Below are 13,994 nucleotides of genomic sequence, written 5' to 3'. Positions count from 1 at the left end.
TACATTTGAAGAATGGCTCTTCATTAATAAACAAATAAATTAATTAAAGAGATGGAAATTTCTAGAGTGATAGCATTACATCCGTTAAGATGTTTTATGAATGGAAAATAAAGGGAAGATACTGAAAATTGGTCAGGGGCATGGAACAGTGTGCTTGTGATGTGCATGGTCACGTGCATTTGCAGGCTCAGTTACTGATGCGTTTACTTCCAGCATTCACTAGCTCTTCACATCATCCACAGCTCTAGTTCAGTGTGACTGTAAAGTCTCTCTTAACCCTTACCCCTCCAAAGAATACTGGAAAACTCATTAAAGATGGAGAAATTCTCAGGCAATATAAAAAAGAGACAGCCTTCATTTGCCTAGCTTGAGTAAGATAATGGCTGGACACCACTTATCCAGTGATGGATACTACTTATCCAGTAGCAGTAGAGCTACTGCTTTTTGAAATGGACCCAACAAAAAGCCATCGTGCCATTGCAAAAAGGCCCCATTCATTGTTGTGTCAGAAAAAAAGTACTTAATCATATCAAGAGAGAGAAACAAAATGGGCTTGTGACTCTTGTCCTGACTCACTATCTGGAGGGTGTATATCTCTACCCAGCAACAGGTTAACATTTCAGCTGTTCTCTCCTGTCTGTATCACTATGAGGTCTTGCATATATGGAGACGGCAACAAAAACTGCAGGTCAAAACCAAGATCTCAAGAACCTTTGAAAATTATCATAGTAAGTTTTATTTCTTGAAAAGGCTCTTCTTCTTACTTTACAAAATAGAAGCTGGCAGGAGCGAGGTGAAACTCCTTTAGCAAAGACTTGCCTATAAGAGAGGTACTGTAGAGTCAGCAAGCTCTTCTATACAAGATTAGCTATACAGATCTTAACCTGATGTGGATTGTGAGCTTCATGGGATCTGCCCTGGCTCACTTATCCCTGCAGTGCTTAACATCTGGTCTCTGACCAATTAACAGAGAAGATGAGAATACTGAACAATCCTGAAGCTTCAGAGCCTGAGTGGGTCCCTCTTGCACTGTAACACCATTAGTGCTATTCAGCTGGACTATTAAGATGCACCAGATATTCCCCCTTATCAACTTTCATTCACTGCAGACAAGACTTCCACAGCCTGGAGAGCAAGAAAACTATCTTGAATTACAAAAGGGAGAGGCTAGTGTGACAGATCAAAAAGGGCTAGAGAAAGATAATTCATTTTTCATGACTCTGTGAAAGGCTAGAGCTTGTGAATAAACACTCATCCTTTCTTACCTGCCCTTTTTGTGTGCCTAAAGTGTTCTTCCCATTTTTAGAACCTATTGATGCCAGAGTTCTCCCTGTCATTGGCTAATGGGATTCAGAAGTACTTCTTGCACTTCAGAGGCAAGTGTATGTCAAAGAATTCAAACTAATTGATTAACTACCTTTGATTTTACTGAGTCTTGGGTCTGAGCTTGTGGCCTTGGTCTCCACAGATGTACTGTCAGGGTGGATGTGCTAATTAAATCCTAGCCACAATGGGGTATGGCAGGATTTATTCCACACAGAGGAATCCCCAAGGAGTTGATGACAAAAATTAAATAGTTTCCCAGCAAGGACTGAAAATAATCATCTAACTAATCTTCCCTGATCTCTTACTATTACAGAGGTACATTGTCTTGTGCTGTTGGCAAAGTCAGCATTGAAAACATTAGTGTAGGTTACTGAAGGAAAAAAAATTCTTAGTGGAAACTTCGAGAGAGCTGAATGTCCTGTCAACCTCATCCTATCAATCTAGGGGAGTTACTGAGGACAGAATAATCTTATGAGAATGGCATGGAAGCAACTTGTAATATTTCAGCCTGTCATCATTATAAGCAAAGACTGTGTTTCAGAGCCGACTCTCTCACTGCAACCCCTTTGCAAGAATAAATCTTACTTAAGCTCTCTGTCTACCAAGAAGAAATTAATCTCTCCCAATATAGATCATAAAGAAAGCTGGGGAAATGCAGATGCATACCTAAATGTCAGGCTAGAGGTTTCTTTTCCTTCCGGGTTAGATCCCAGGATTCTCACCAGTAGGGATATAAGTGGTCCTTTTATATCTGAGGATGTTGGCTCTCTTCTTACATTTTCTGATTTTGGATTTTGGTGGTGGTGGTATTTTTCCAGGCTTTGTCTTGGTTTGGGGTTTTTTGGGTTTTTTTTTTTTTTTTGCTTGTGAAACAGTTAACCTATGTTTGTGAACTGTTGTCTTGTTTAAATAGAATTTAATTTTTTTCATTTCTCTCAGATTGGCTCTAACTAAAAGAAGAGAACAGTTGGATACAACTGTCCTTCATCGAGCTGAACTACAGTAAGAAACATAAATGTAGCTGAAGCATACTTTCAATCATGTACTATATTACTTGTGGAATATTTTCTAAATAAAGTCTTGATCTTCTATGATGAGCTTTCTTACCTCCCATTTTTCTTTGCTGGTAATACATTCCTACAGATTAAAGAGCTTTGAGTGTACTACAAATGCCAAGGACAACATAAAATTCATAATAGCAAGCACTGACATGTACACAGAGAAATTAATGCAACATGCTAGAAACAAAACTGGTTCTCAGAAACTGTTTCTTTTAAAAAAATCTTCTAGGGGCCTCCCAGTGATTTGCAAAGCGATCAGATTCAGAGAGCTCACGTGGTTTATCTGTTGAGAGCTAAACTTGAAATGAATCAGCCATTTAGGTTTCAAGCTTTGCATTTCAGCTTCAACCTGCAGTCTGCCAAAGTGCTCATGACCAATATGACAATGAAACAATGAACCCTAGCAAGCACAGACCTAGCAATGCAGGGTGATAATTTCTAAGCCTCATTAGCAGTCTCAGACTTCTTTCATCCCCTGGAGAAGACAAAAAATATTTCTTCTGGCAGTTATCTGCATCTTCACCATGCTTTTCACTCTAAGGGAAAGCTGACTCATTCTGCAGTGAGCCACTCCTCACCCACTGGTGCATTTCACAGAACCATAGAATCACAGAATGGTGGAGATTGGAAGGGACCATCAAGTCCAGCTCACCTAGAGCAGGTGACACAGAGTTGTGTCCAGATGGGTCTTGAAAGTCTCTTGACTTCTCTTGAAAGAGAAGAAGACTCCATAACCTCTTTGGACAGCCTGTTCCAATACTCTGTTACCCTTACAGTAAAAAAGTTTTTTCTCATGTTGAGGTGGAATTTCCTGTGTCCCAGATTATGCCCAGTGCCTCTTGTTCCAACACAGGGCACCACTGAAAAGAGACTAGCCCCTTCTTCTTGACACCCCACCATTCAGATATTTCTAAACATTAAGTTGCCTGCTCAGTCTTCTTCATAATGAACAACCTCAGGTCTTTCATAAGGTTTCCTTATAAGACAGATGTTCCGGTTCCCTGATCATCCTTGTAGCTCTCTGTTGGACTCTCTGTAGTATGTATCTGTCCCTCTTGAACTAGGGTGCCCTGAACTGGTCACAATATTCCAGATGTGATATCAATAGGGCAGAGTAGCAGGGGAAGGGTAGAGGCATTTCACATATAGTAAAGAGTGACTGTAGAAAATATTTAGAAAATAAGTAATCTAAATTACTGCAGCATCCTGGGGAATTAATTTTACTAGCCTTTTACTAAAAGGTAGGCTTTCATTTGGCAAAGCAAAAAAATTTCAGGAGGCGGGAAGGAGGAGTAGCAGCTTGTACTCCATGTTCTAATCTTACAAAGTGTGCATATAAATTCAGATATGTCTTGTGGTTTTATTATGTCACATATCTAACTGTGCCATAAATTTTTCTTAACCTGTACGAGAGACTATATTTGTGCATTTCTACAGTCACTGACAGAAATCAGCTTCTAGGAAGTTTTTCTTGTAAAAAACTACATTCTGACACTGGAAACAGAGGAAACCATATCCCACTCTGATAGGAACCTTCTGCAGCTTGATGCCATCCTGGTGATGATAGAGCAAAATTAAATTTTTGCTGTGACCTATAAGCAATTAAACTGTAATTGCTAGTGTGGAATATGTAACTTCTCTTTCTTCTTATCTTGTATCAGCTGCTTTGAAGAAAAAAATGTACCCAGATTTTCATAATGGAAGCCACAAGTCAGGTTCTGGGGGAGAGATTTTACAAAGGACCTAAAAGGTTTAGATACGATATATACACTTCTTATCGTGGATCCTGTGGTCATGAGCCAGTGTGGTGACTTCAGTCAAACCTTCAGGTTTGGCTATAACCAATATTTTGGAGCCTCTTATCCTACACTGTTCTTCATGAGTCATATGCACTCTGTCTACTCTGGAGATATCTTCTCTGATTACAGGATGGAAGGTTTTGCTATTCAGTAGTAACTTAATTACCTCCACTCCTGAAACTTTACCTCAGCCCCTCATCAAGGCTGACCATTATGCAGTAATGCATTGTTTAAATGTGGATGCTGCATACACAAGAGGAAGCAAGCTAACATATTTGCAAACACAGAGAAGAAGAAAACATTTTCTGCTGAGAATTCTGAAAAAATCTTGATATGTGGTACCTATCCCTGTTCCTTCTCATGGACTCTTGCTTCCCAAAGAGGGGAAATATAGACTCCTCCTTTCAAATGTCTTTTGAGGCTGCCCCAGGAGTAGTCTGGAAAACTAATCCTCTCCTCTTCTCCATAGCAACTCCTTGGACATCAAGCCAGGGAGAAACAAACTGATGAGAAAGACAGGTAGACCAACAAAACCAACCAACCAACCAAACAAAAAAAGAGCAGAAGTTCACGTGCAAATGAAATAACGATATCCCTAATTTGTGGTGGAAGAAGAGCCAGTGTACATTGCTGGGCCAGATCTACATCAAAGCAGGATCTGTGTACTTAGAGCAGAGCACTCAGGGCCCTGGGTTTCATCTCCTGTATGAAAACCCTTCTCTCATTCTCTAACAACTCAAGGGCTTGAGGGAAATAGGTGTAGGGAAAGAAAAATATGCTGTTTCCATTTCCATATAAACATACAACAGCTCTCATCATAGGAAGGTCTGTAAACACTACTGAGCATCAAGGCAAAACTAGACCACAGTCCATCACAATGGCAGATAACTTTCCTAAGCCCCTGACTGAAAACTGCCTCATCATGACCTGAAGCTTAAATCCAGGCTTAACAGCCTGTTCACTCACAGACCAAAGAAATCATGTAGAATGACTAGGCTTACATATATTAAATACATACAAACTATTTTTCTGTAGTTAGGACTTCAGCATCTGTAGAAATAAATGCCAATGGTAAACACTACTACCTTTTGCTCTGAATTTGTTTCAGTCCTTCATATAGTCCTGGAAGTTTCCATGAACTAGTTAAAGATGGGAAGATCTTAATGGGGATGGTGTTGTCTTTGTAATGGAAGAATAGAAATAACTTAGCATGCATAATAAATGAAGGAAAAAAGGAAAGATGAAACACAAATATTTTTACAATAATTGTGTATTTTCAATTTTCCAGATTTTTTACCTTTTAAAATACATTCTAGAAAGAATCAGATCACATAAGAGGAGAAATATTTTATAAGTAAAGAGTTTCTAAGTTTCAGAACAGGTAAGAGACCTTCACCAGCTGAGGTATCTATGCAAAACACTGGTTCAGGTCAAGTTAGCCCTTGAGGAGGAAGGGTGGGCAAGTTGCCCTCACAGTGTCTTCTCTAATCATAGGGTTTCAAGTCTGGCTAATAATTTTGTTCTTTTAATAATTTTGCTCATATGAAAACTTCCCTTTCTTCTTTTGATTACCACTGAAACAATTCCACACCTGAAAAATGCCACACTGTTCATCTATGGATCATCACAGCATTGCATGTGATTAATGTAGAGCATTGCAAAATGGCACCAGGCTTAAATTATAACACTAAATAATCAGAATGCATTCTTTCTTATAAAAATCACTCTTGATGCAATGTCATGTTTCTCCAAGAGAAGAATATTTTTGTTCAAAATAAATTTGTATGTAGGTGTTACATAATTACTAGGATGAAATGGCTTGTTTCTGTATGTTGCATCATCGGTACAGGTAGGAACAAGGAAAAGGAATTTCTGTACTTTGCATTTGTGCCAGTAACCTGGAATGATCCACTCTGGTTTTAATGTCCCTTTTATAGTGAAAAATCTCTTTCCAGGACATTTATTGCCCCATTCTGCAGCTGCCTAGGGCTTGACATATCCTGTAAGAGGTAAGGTATGTCTAGCTCTGTGCAGTTCTCTGTGGTCAATCAGTAGAGACTTCCTAAGGAAATGTGTCAGCACAGGCTGACAGCTACAGTGTGAATTCCTCCATATAATCTTTGATCTTCCCTCTGTCCTAGCACACAGCATCACTTGAGTTGTTGTATTTGCTCCACAGTTTCCTGTGGTCTGGGTGTTTGTTCAACAAGTTTGTGAGCTGAGGGATCAATCAACCATGAGCTGAGAGGTGTTTTGAGATGGAGGATTTGAAAGCATGCAGGGAACCTGTGTGCAAATACGTTTTATGTTGTCTCCACTACTGCTCTTCTCTAGCAGGCAAAGGAAGGTAAAACCTGTACATAAATTATGCTGGGAATCACCTAACTGTGTCTTCAGAGGAAGAATGAGTATTAGACAACCATACAGGCTGCCCAAAGCCTAGCATTCCCCTGCATTGGTTTTTGGTCCTATATTTGGTATTCTTTGTGGTGTTCAGCTTTGTAACTACAAGTTGATCAAATTCTTCTTTTGCCTCGGATGTTAATGGAAACATCGTGTGTCTTGAATATCCCTCCCATGAAATCTGGCGTCACTAGCATTTACTAGGTACAAAAATAAGACGATAAATGTCCTTAATAAACATTTTGGCTTGGAAGAATTGATTTAAAGAACTAGGGGTTTTGGAAATTACTGATTTCAACCTTGCAAGCTGTCACCCTAAATCTTAATAATGATGGAGAAAGGAAGAAAAAATATTGCCTTTGCTGAGAAATTTCTAGGAGTTTCTTGTCAAACCAAGAGCCCTTTGAAATCAGAAAATCATGACATCATGACAAATACATTTTTTGCTTTACTGGTAATCAATTTAGCCTATTCATAATGGAAAAAATTAAAAGATTATATCATTAAAAGAGCATCTACTTCATGTTTATTCAACAGTACCATACTACTTATAATAGAAAATATTGAGTACTTTGTACCAACATGATTCTTTGATGGTTTTGAATGATATCTGGTTTTCTTTTCAAAGTTCTTTTAAAGCTTATTAATGCAAAGTATTTTGCTGGCTTTTGCATGTGTTCAGGTAAGTTATGGTATAGTTCTGAAGTACACAGAGCAATCTTAAGTCAATTTAGTACTTTAATTAAAATCTAAGCATATATAAAGGAGTGGCTTTCACAGAACAATAATTTTGAAGCTAATATCTGTTACCCAAATGCCTTTTCTCTTCTGTCAAGTGTCTCCCTAATGTAGCTGAAGTGAACACATGAAAATAGCAGCAAAACATAAGAATTACTGAAATGCATGAAATCTGAGGAGTGATGAGGATTGGTCATGCAGAAGTAATTTTTCTTGGACATGTCTTCAAACTAACAGTCAGAAAGGATGGCCTGGTCAATGTAGGAGCTGAGATACTACAGCACTCTCTTTAGACCGATTCACTCAGTGAATTTTTTACTCCTCTACTAAATCTGGGATTTTGAATATAGAAACTTAAAATGAGATTCTGATTACTCATGTAAGGTCTTAGTTCTGTACATTTCATTATAAATGGGAGTAGCAAATTTCAGGTATCCATTCTATTTGTAGGCTTAAGGATGTTTCTCTTCAGACCATATGAGTCAGCTTTACCCCCAGATGTGAAGAATTCACTGTGCAAATACAGAGTTTCTCATGAGGATTTATTTTCACTAAGAGTTTTTTCTGTCCCACTTATGCCAAGAGAACTAGAACTACCTAGAACTATCTCATTTCCACTGCAGTCCATCTGCCATATTCCTGTGTATTGTGATTGTGGTTTTTGTTTGTTTGCTTGTTTTAAATAATATTTCTCCTAAAGTTTTGCCACATCTGAAAACTTTTACTATAAAATGCTGCAGATGGAATTTTAAAATTATTGTGGACAACAGACTTGAGTATCAGACTTGCTAACAGAAAAAATGAGGATCAACACCAGCAGAGTATGAGCCCAAAACTTTAACACAGAGCTTGCATTATCTTTACCAGGCCTATGGCTGTATAGTGCCAAATTCTCCCCTGTGCTTGTTTCTGAGTTATCTGAACTATGTTGTTTTGTGATAGCTGTCTATCTACAGGGCAGTACTTACAGGGGAGTTGTTAGGATTGATAATTTGGAGGTCTGTGCAAACAAGCAAAAGGAGAACATTAATAGTGATGTTCATATTGCAGAGTCTGAGGAACCATGTGTGATGGCTGGCTTCATCAGTCATCCTGCTCAGTGAGTGACTGACAATGTATTATCTCCCCCCTGCAGTATGGGATAAAGAAGAAGGAAGAAAAGGAAGCAGAGGCCCAGGCTGCACTGGAAGCTAATGCTGAAGGGAGTCTCACGCGCCCAAAGAAAGCAATCCCTCCTGGCTGTGGGGATGAAGAGGAGGAGGAAGAAGAGAGCATTCTAGACACAGTCATCAAATACCTGCCAGGGCCCCTGCAGGACATGTTCAAGAAGTAATAGTTGCAGTCTGGTAGATGGGCATAAACAGTACTGCAAAGGATTTCTCTTTTGCCCAATGGGGATTTACAATCTTGCCATTCACCACGCAGCCCTCCCCACCTCTTCCCTCTACTGCTCACTGGGAGTCCCTTTGCTTCCCATGCCTTTTGACTGCCTCTTTTCCTTCCCTCCACCCAAGACTCATCCATTCCTTTTTTGTACATAGTCACATCCAGTAGATGCCTCTGAATGGGTGTAACAATTTAAAAGCTGCAGACTACACAACTTTTATTATAAGCCATAGTACTATGTATGTTAAATAAGGCAATTGTACATTAAGCATAGAAAAGGAACAGCCTCACATGCATTTCCATCCAATGCAGGAAAGAGTGTTCACTGAACGTGAACAGTGGCCTTTTAAATTTTCTTTAATTATATCTTTTATTATTACTGATAATAATCATTAGTCATTATTATTAATATTCTTATTGATTGGCTCACACTAAAAACTTGTTGTTGAGCATATCTGCCCTTGGAAGGGATGTCTCAGTCCTCCCATGGAAGCAGAGTTTTTGTGTTTGAATTCAATCACTGACATAAATAGAGATCACTTGGAAGGTAGATCACGCATGCCTCACACAGCTGACATCATTCAGAACTGTGGGAGAAGTGAGTCATCTGCCCTCAGAAACTGGTAGAAGTTAATTGCCTCAGAATCTAAGCAAGAATCATGTTACTTTGGGAATTAGCCATACACTTAATTTGAAAGAGCAGATTTTGGTCAGATAGTTGCCATACAGAGAGCTGAAAGCACAGGAGAGTGCATGGTGCTCTGGTAGAGGACCCCCCACATCTCCCTTTAGGCCAATGACCAATTACATAGCCTCTCTGATTAGCTGACCTTCCTCTTTTGCCCAGTGACCTATTCAGCTGTATGATTTCCAGTGCTGCTTGCAGGAAGGACATTTGGTTTCCAGCATATTGTTGTGACTGTGTCCTCCTTCCTCACCCTTCCTAAAGTGTGTGTGAGAATGTGATGGCCTGAATGCTATCCATGGGCCCAGAGATCCAGAAATCCTGAGTATGTCTGCTGTATCATGGTAAATTACTGAGTTGCCTTTGGGAGGTCACTTACTTTTCTGCCCCACGCAGCTTCTCCAGCAGTGAAATATGGTTTCAGACTCTACCTTTTATAAAAGCATACAGTGAAGATACTTCTCCAGTGATGTGCAGGAGCTAATTAATATTATAACAGTGTGTGGCATCCCTTGTAGGATGATAGTAGGGTGGGAGGAAGTATCTTGCACCACTATCTTTATTTCCTTTCCCAGGGCAATAAAGCTTCTGCATAAAGCACTGTAGGTAGCAACTGCGGAAGATAAGCCAAAGTCTATTGGAGATATTGACTTCCTAGGATGTACTCAGTCTCGCATACACAGACAGACATTTTTTGAGCACAGCCCCTCATTTTGTCATCTCAAGAGCTGATCCTGGAGTTTTTCATTTGGCTAGGTCTCTTGTAGTAACTGTTGTGAGAGCTTCATGCCATTAGAAATCTGTACCACAGCTAGGGCAGCCAGCTTGTGAACTTCATGCCTTTTAGCACGTTTTCTCATAACAGAGAGAAAAAATACCACGAAAGAGAAGAAACATATTATGTCCTCCTCACCCAATTTTTATTCAGGTATGCCAGTTCTTGCTTTTTCACAAATAACTTCAGCTATAAGTTTCTACCAAATCGAAGTTGGAGACAGAGGAAGTTTGACTCATCTACAAGTCATAACCAGCTGACAGAAATGCAAGTGTCAGACTGGATCTACAAACAAGGCATTTTAATTCAAGTGCAAACTGCCAAGAGCTTACAAGATAAAAGAGACCCTTTCAGATAATGTTAGTGTTTTTTGACCTACCTTTCATTCAAAGCTAGATGACTGTCTCTACCCCCTAAGTCTTTAATGACTCAGAGCACTCTTTATTTGAGTCAGTGATTAGGTATAGCATTGCAGTGGTGAACAATTTTTACACTTTCTATGGTGAGTGCCCAACTCACCTCATGCAAATTCAGAATCTAGTAATTTGAGCCCTATTTAAGTAAATCTCAAAGAACGGAAAACTCTCTTTCTGTCACAAAGGCAGCAGCTGGTTCTAATGCTCTGCCACAGAGTGAACTAAATCCAACATCCCTGAAAGCTAAAAGGCAGAGTCTGGCTCCTTGCTTCAGTCGGTCATTGGCAGCAAAATCTTCTAGCTCGGATCACACTGACACACTGACATCCATACTTTTGAAATGCTCTGACTAATCTTTGTGGCCTGTGTCCTCTAATACATAAGTAGAACCAGCAGAAATGTGCCTCTGCTAAAAGGAGTACATTCATTCATATTTTCCCCTGGCCTTGCGCTGGAGAACTCTGCAAACAAAGAGGATGAACTTGTTCTGCTTTGCTTTGGCCTTTCTCTACCACTTGTTTGTTTACCCTTCCCTGGCCCTCATCATAAACTCACTTCCTCATCCAGCCAGATACTGTTCTTGATAGAGAATCAGAATTTTCTGCTTTATGTCCTCCTTGCAGAATGGCGCTGCCAATTGTTTGTTTTGACAGTCTCACTGTCAGCTTGATGTGCACGTGTGTGCACATGTGATGAGGAAAAGGAGAAGAAAGGGAGAAGAGAGAGAAGCGAAGAATATTTAGAATTTTCTTTCTAACACTGCTGCAGCATTTGAGCCACTACATTTGGATCTTGTGTGATCTATGCTCCGATTCCATAAATCAGGTACTACTATACCTGACTTCAGAGCATTAAAATTACTCATTTTTTGGAACTGAGCTCCTGAGCTGTGTGAACATCTTGGTCTAAACACCTAAAGAGGGCCATATGTACTCTGTGCTGAATTTGTTAGGCCTCATGCCAGACTCACAGAGCAGAAGTGAAATGGAAGGTGATTTATTAAATAATGTTTGCCCAGTCTTTTTCATTTTGGGAGCTTCCCAAAGCCACACTTCTGTAGCTTAGCTCTCCATACCAACAGCAGCCCTTCTTTCCTGGACAGCAAAGAGTTCAGCTAGGGGTAAGCTGGTACTTCCCATTTACTTTTACTTTTCTTTCAATAAAGAAACATGGCAGAAATTCTACTGCAAGTGTTGGAAATGTTTTGCATGGTTTTGCCCCACGTAACTTTTGGCGCCTTACATGAGTTCTGGACCACTCAAGTCATTCCACTGTCCTCAAAGTGCCTGAACAGACTTGAGAGCAAGCACCCTCCCCTCCCTTCTCTCCATCCATTTCCTTTCCTACTCTTGACTGGCAGCATGGGACACAGGCACCTTTGGCTCATGTGTGGATGGGAGAAGCGTTGTGTCAGACACTTCCTTCTCAGCACTCAAGCAGGTGTTGGAGCACTTAGATGAGAACAAAGAGAAGCATGGTTTGTTGTTTGGATTCTGAATATCCCTTTTTCTTTTCATATCATTGTTTTCTTCACTAGTCTGTTCAGTCTCAGGTAAATGAGGTCTTTTGTTTTTCTCACTAGTTTTTATTTACACACAAAAGGTGATGGCTAGACACTGCAGCCATTTTCCTTTACAGATCCAAGATCTTACTGGTTCGTAAAAAAAAAAACAAAAAAACCAAAAGTTACCAGGCCTCCACATTTGGAGGTCACATGATCTAGTTTGCCATTGACCTGGTGAAATTACATTTATCTTTAGAGAAAGCCATATGAAATCAGATTGCAATATTAATTATGAATGATACTCCTGTGTTTAAAGTAAATAACACAAAAATATAAGATCATGAGCTTAATCACTTTGGAGTTCCTCTGTCTATGTTTCTGGTATCATATGTTGGCTTAGGTCCCTCCCAGCCCCTCTCCATTGTAAAGAAAGACCATACCAATGCTGCTGAAGACATTCCTTTTGGCAAGCTTACCTTGTTAGAAAAAGCATTGTTAGAAGTTAGCTGTTGTGACCTCAGCGTAATGTCTTATGTATCTGAAAGTTGTCTGTATCTGTTCTGGATATGTATTAACAAGATTAATGTTTCTTCATGCACTTAGTAAAATGTTTCAGCACTGTCATTAAAAAATTGCTTGTTATCTCTTTCTCTCTCACACACACACAGCAAATTCAACTTAGCCATGCATTTTGTAACAGAAATGCTCCCCAGCTTTCTTTCAGATGCATGCAGAACTCTCCAAGCAGATAGAAGATGATTTAGAGACTTTGTGAATGTGAGTTTTATTTGTTACGTGCCTGCTACTTTTTCCTGCATGATGTGGGTAAATGGTATGATGTTCTTTTAAAATGGAATCACAGCCAATAAAAACAAGTGATTTCATACACTTTTTGCAATGCTTTCCTGTCAAATTCCTGCCAGACTACACTTGGTAAACAAACATATGGATGCTGATGTACAAATAGAAGGGTAACAGAATGACAGAATGACAGAATCAGCCAGATTGCAAGGGACCTCTGAGATCATCAAGTCCAATCCTTAATCCACTACCACTGTGGTTCCCAGACCATGGCACTGAGTGCCACATTCAGTCTCTTCTTAAAAACCTCCAGGGACAGAGAATCCACCACCTCCCTGGGCAGCCCATTCCAATGCCTGATCACCCTCTCTGTAAAAATATTTTTCCTAATATCTAACCTAAACCTTCCCTGGCAGAGCTTAAGTCCATGCCCTCTTGTCCTCCTGAGAGCTGCCTGGGAGAAGAGACCGACCCCCCCCGGCTACACCCTCCTTTCAGGGAGTTGTAGAGAGTGATGAGGTCTCCCCTGAGCCTCCTCTTCTCCAGACTGAACACCCCCAGCTCCCTCAGCCCTTCCTCACAGGACTTGTGCTGGATCCCTTCACAGCCTCCTTGCTCTTCTCTGGACCTGCTCCAGCACCTCAATCTCCTTCCTGAACTGAGGGGCCCAGAACTGGACACAGGACTCAAGCTGTGGCCTCACCAGAGCTGAGTACAGGGGCAGAACCTCTTCCCTCGACCTGTTGGCCACGCTGTTCCTGATAGAGGCCAGGATGCCATTGGCCTTCTTGGCCACCTGGGCACACTGCTGGCTCATGTTCAGCTTCCTGTCACTCCAGACTCCCAGGTCCCTTTCTGCCTGGCTGCTCTCAGCCACTCTGTGCCCAGCCTGGAGCTCCCCATGGGGTTGTTGTGGCCAAAGTGCAGGACCCAGCACTTGGCCGTGTTGAACCTCATCCCATTCTCCAGTCTATCCAGGTCCCTCTGCAGAGCCCTCCTGCCTTCCAGCTGATCCACACTCCCCCCATCCTGGTGTCATCTGCAAATTTGCTAATGGTGGACTCAGTCCCCTCATCTAAATCATCAATGAAGATGTTAAA

At 40.5% G+C, this 13,994-nt stretch overlaps 1 protein-coding gene across 1 annotated transcript in view; it reads left to right on the top strand.

The window, feature by feature from the left end:
• Nucleotides 1–12,981, top strand: part of CPLX1 (complexin 1) — a 96,146-nt gene extending 83,165 nt beyond the window's left edge. Inside the window, exon 4 of the mRNA XM_071730796.1 lies at nt 8,463–12,981. Coding sequence (XP_071586897.1) covers nt 8,463–8,660 — 198 coding nt within the window. The 3' untranslated portion in view covers nt 8,661–12,981. The remainder of the gene's footprint in view (nt 1–8,462) is intronic.
• Nucleotides 12,982–13,994: the final 1,013 nt, after the last annotated feature.

Source organism: Heliangelus exortis, chromosome Z (assembly GCF_036169615.1).
Source record: "Heliangelus exortis chromosome Z, bHelExo1.hap1, whole genome shotgun sequence".
NCBI lineage: Eukaryota > Metazoa > Chordata > Aves > Apodiformes > Trochilidae > Heliangelus > Heliangelus exortis.
This window is presented reverse-complemented; position numbering and strand designations above follow the sequence as displayed.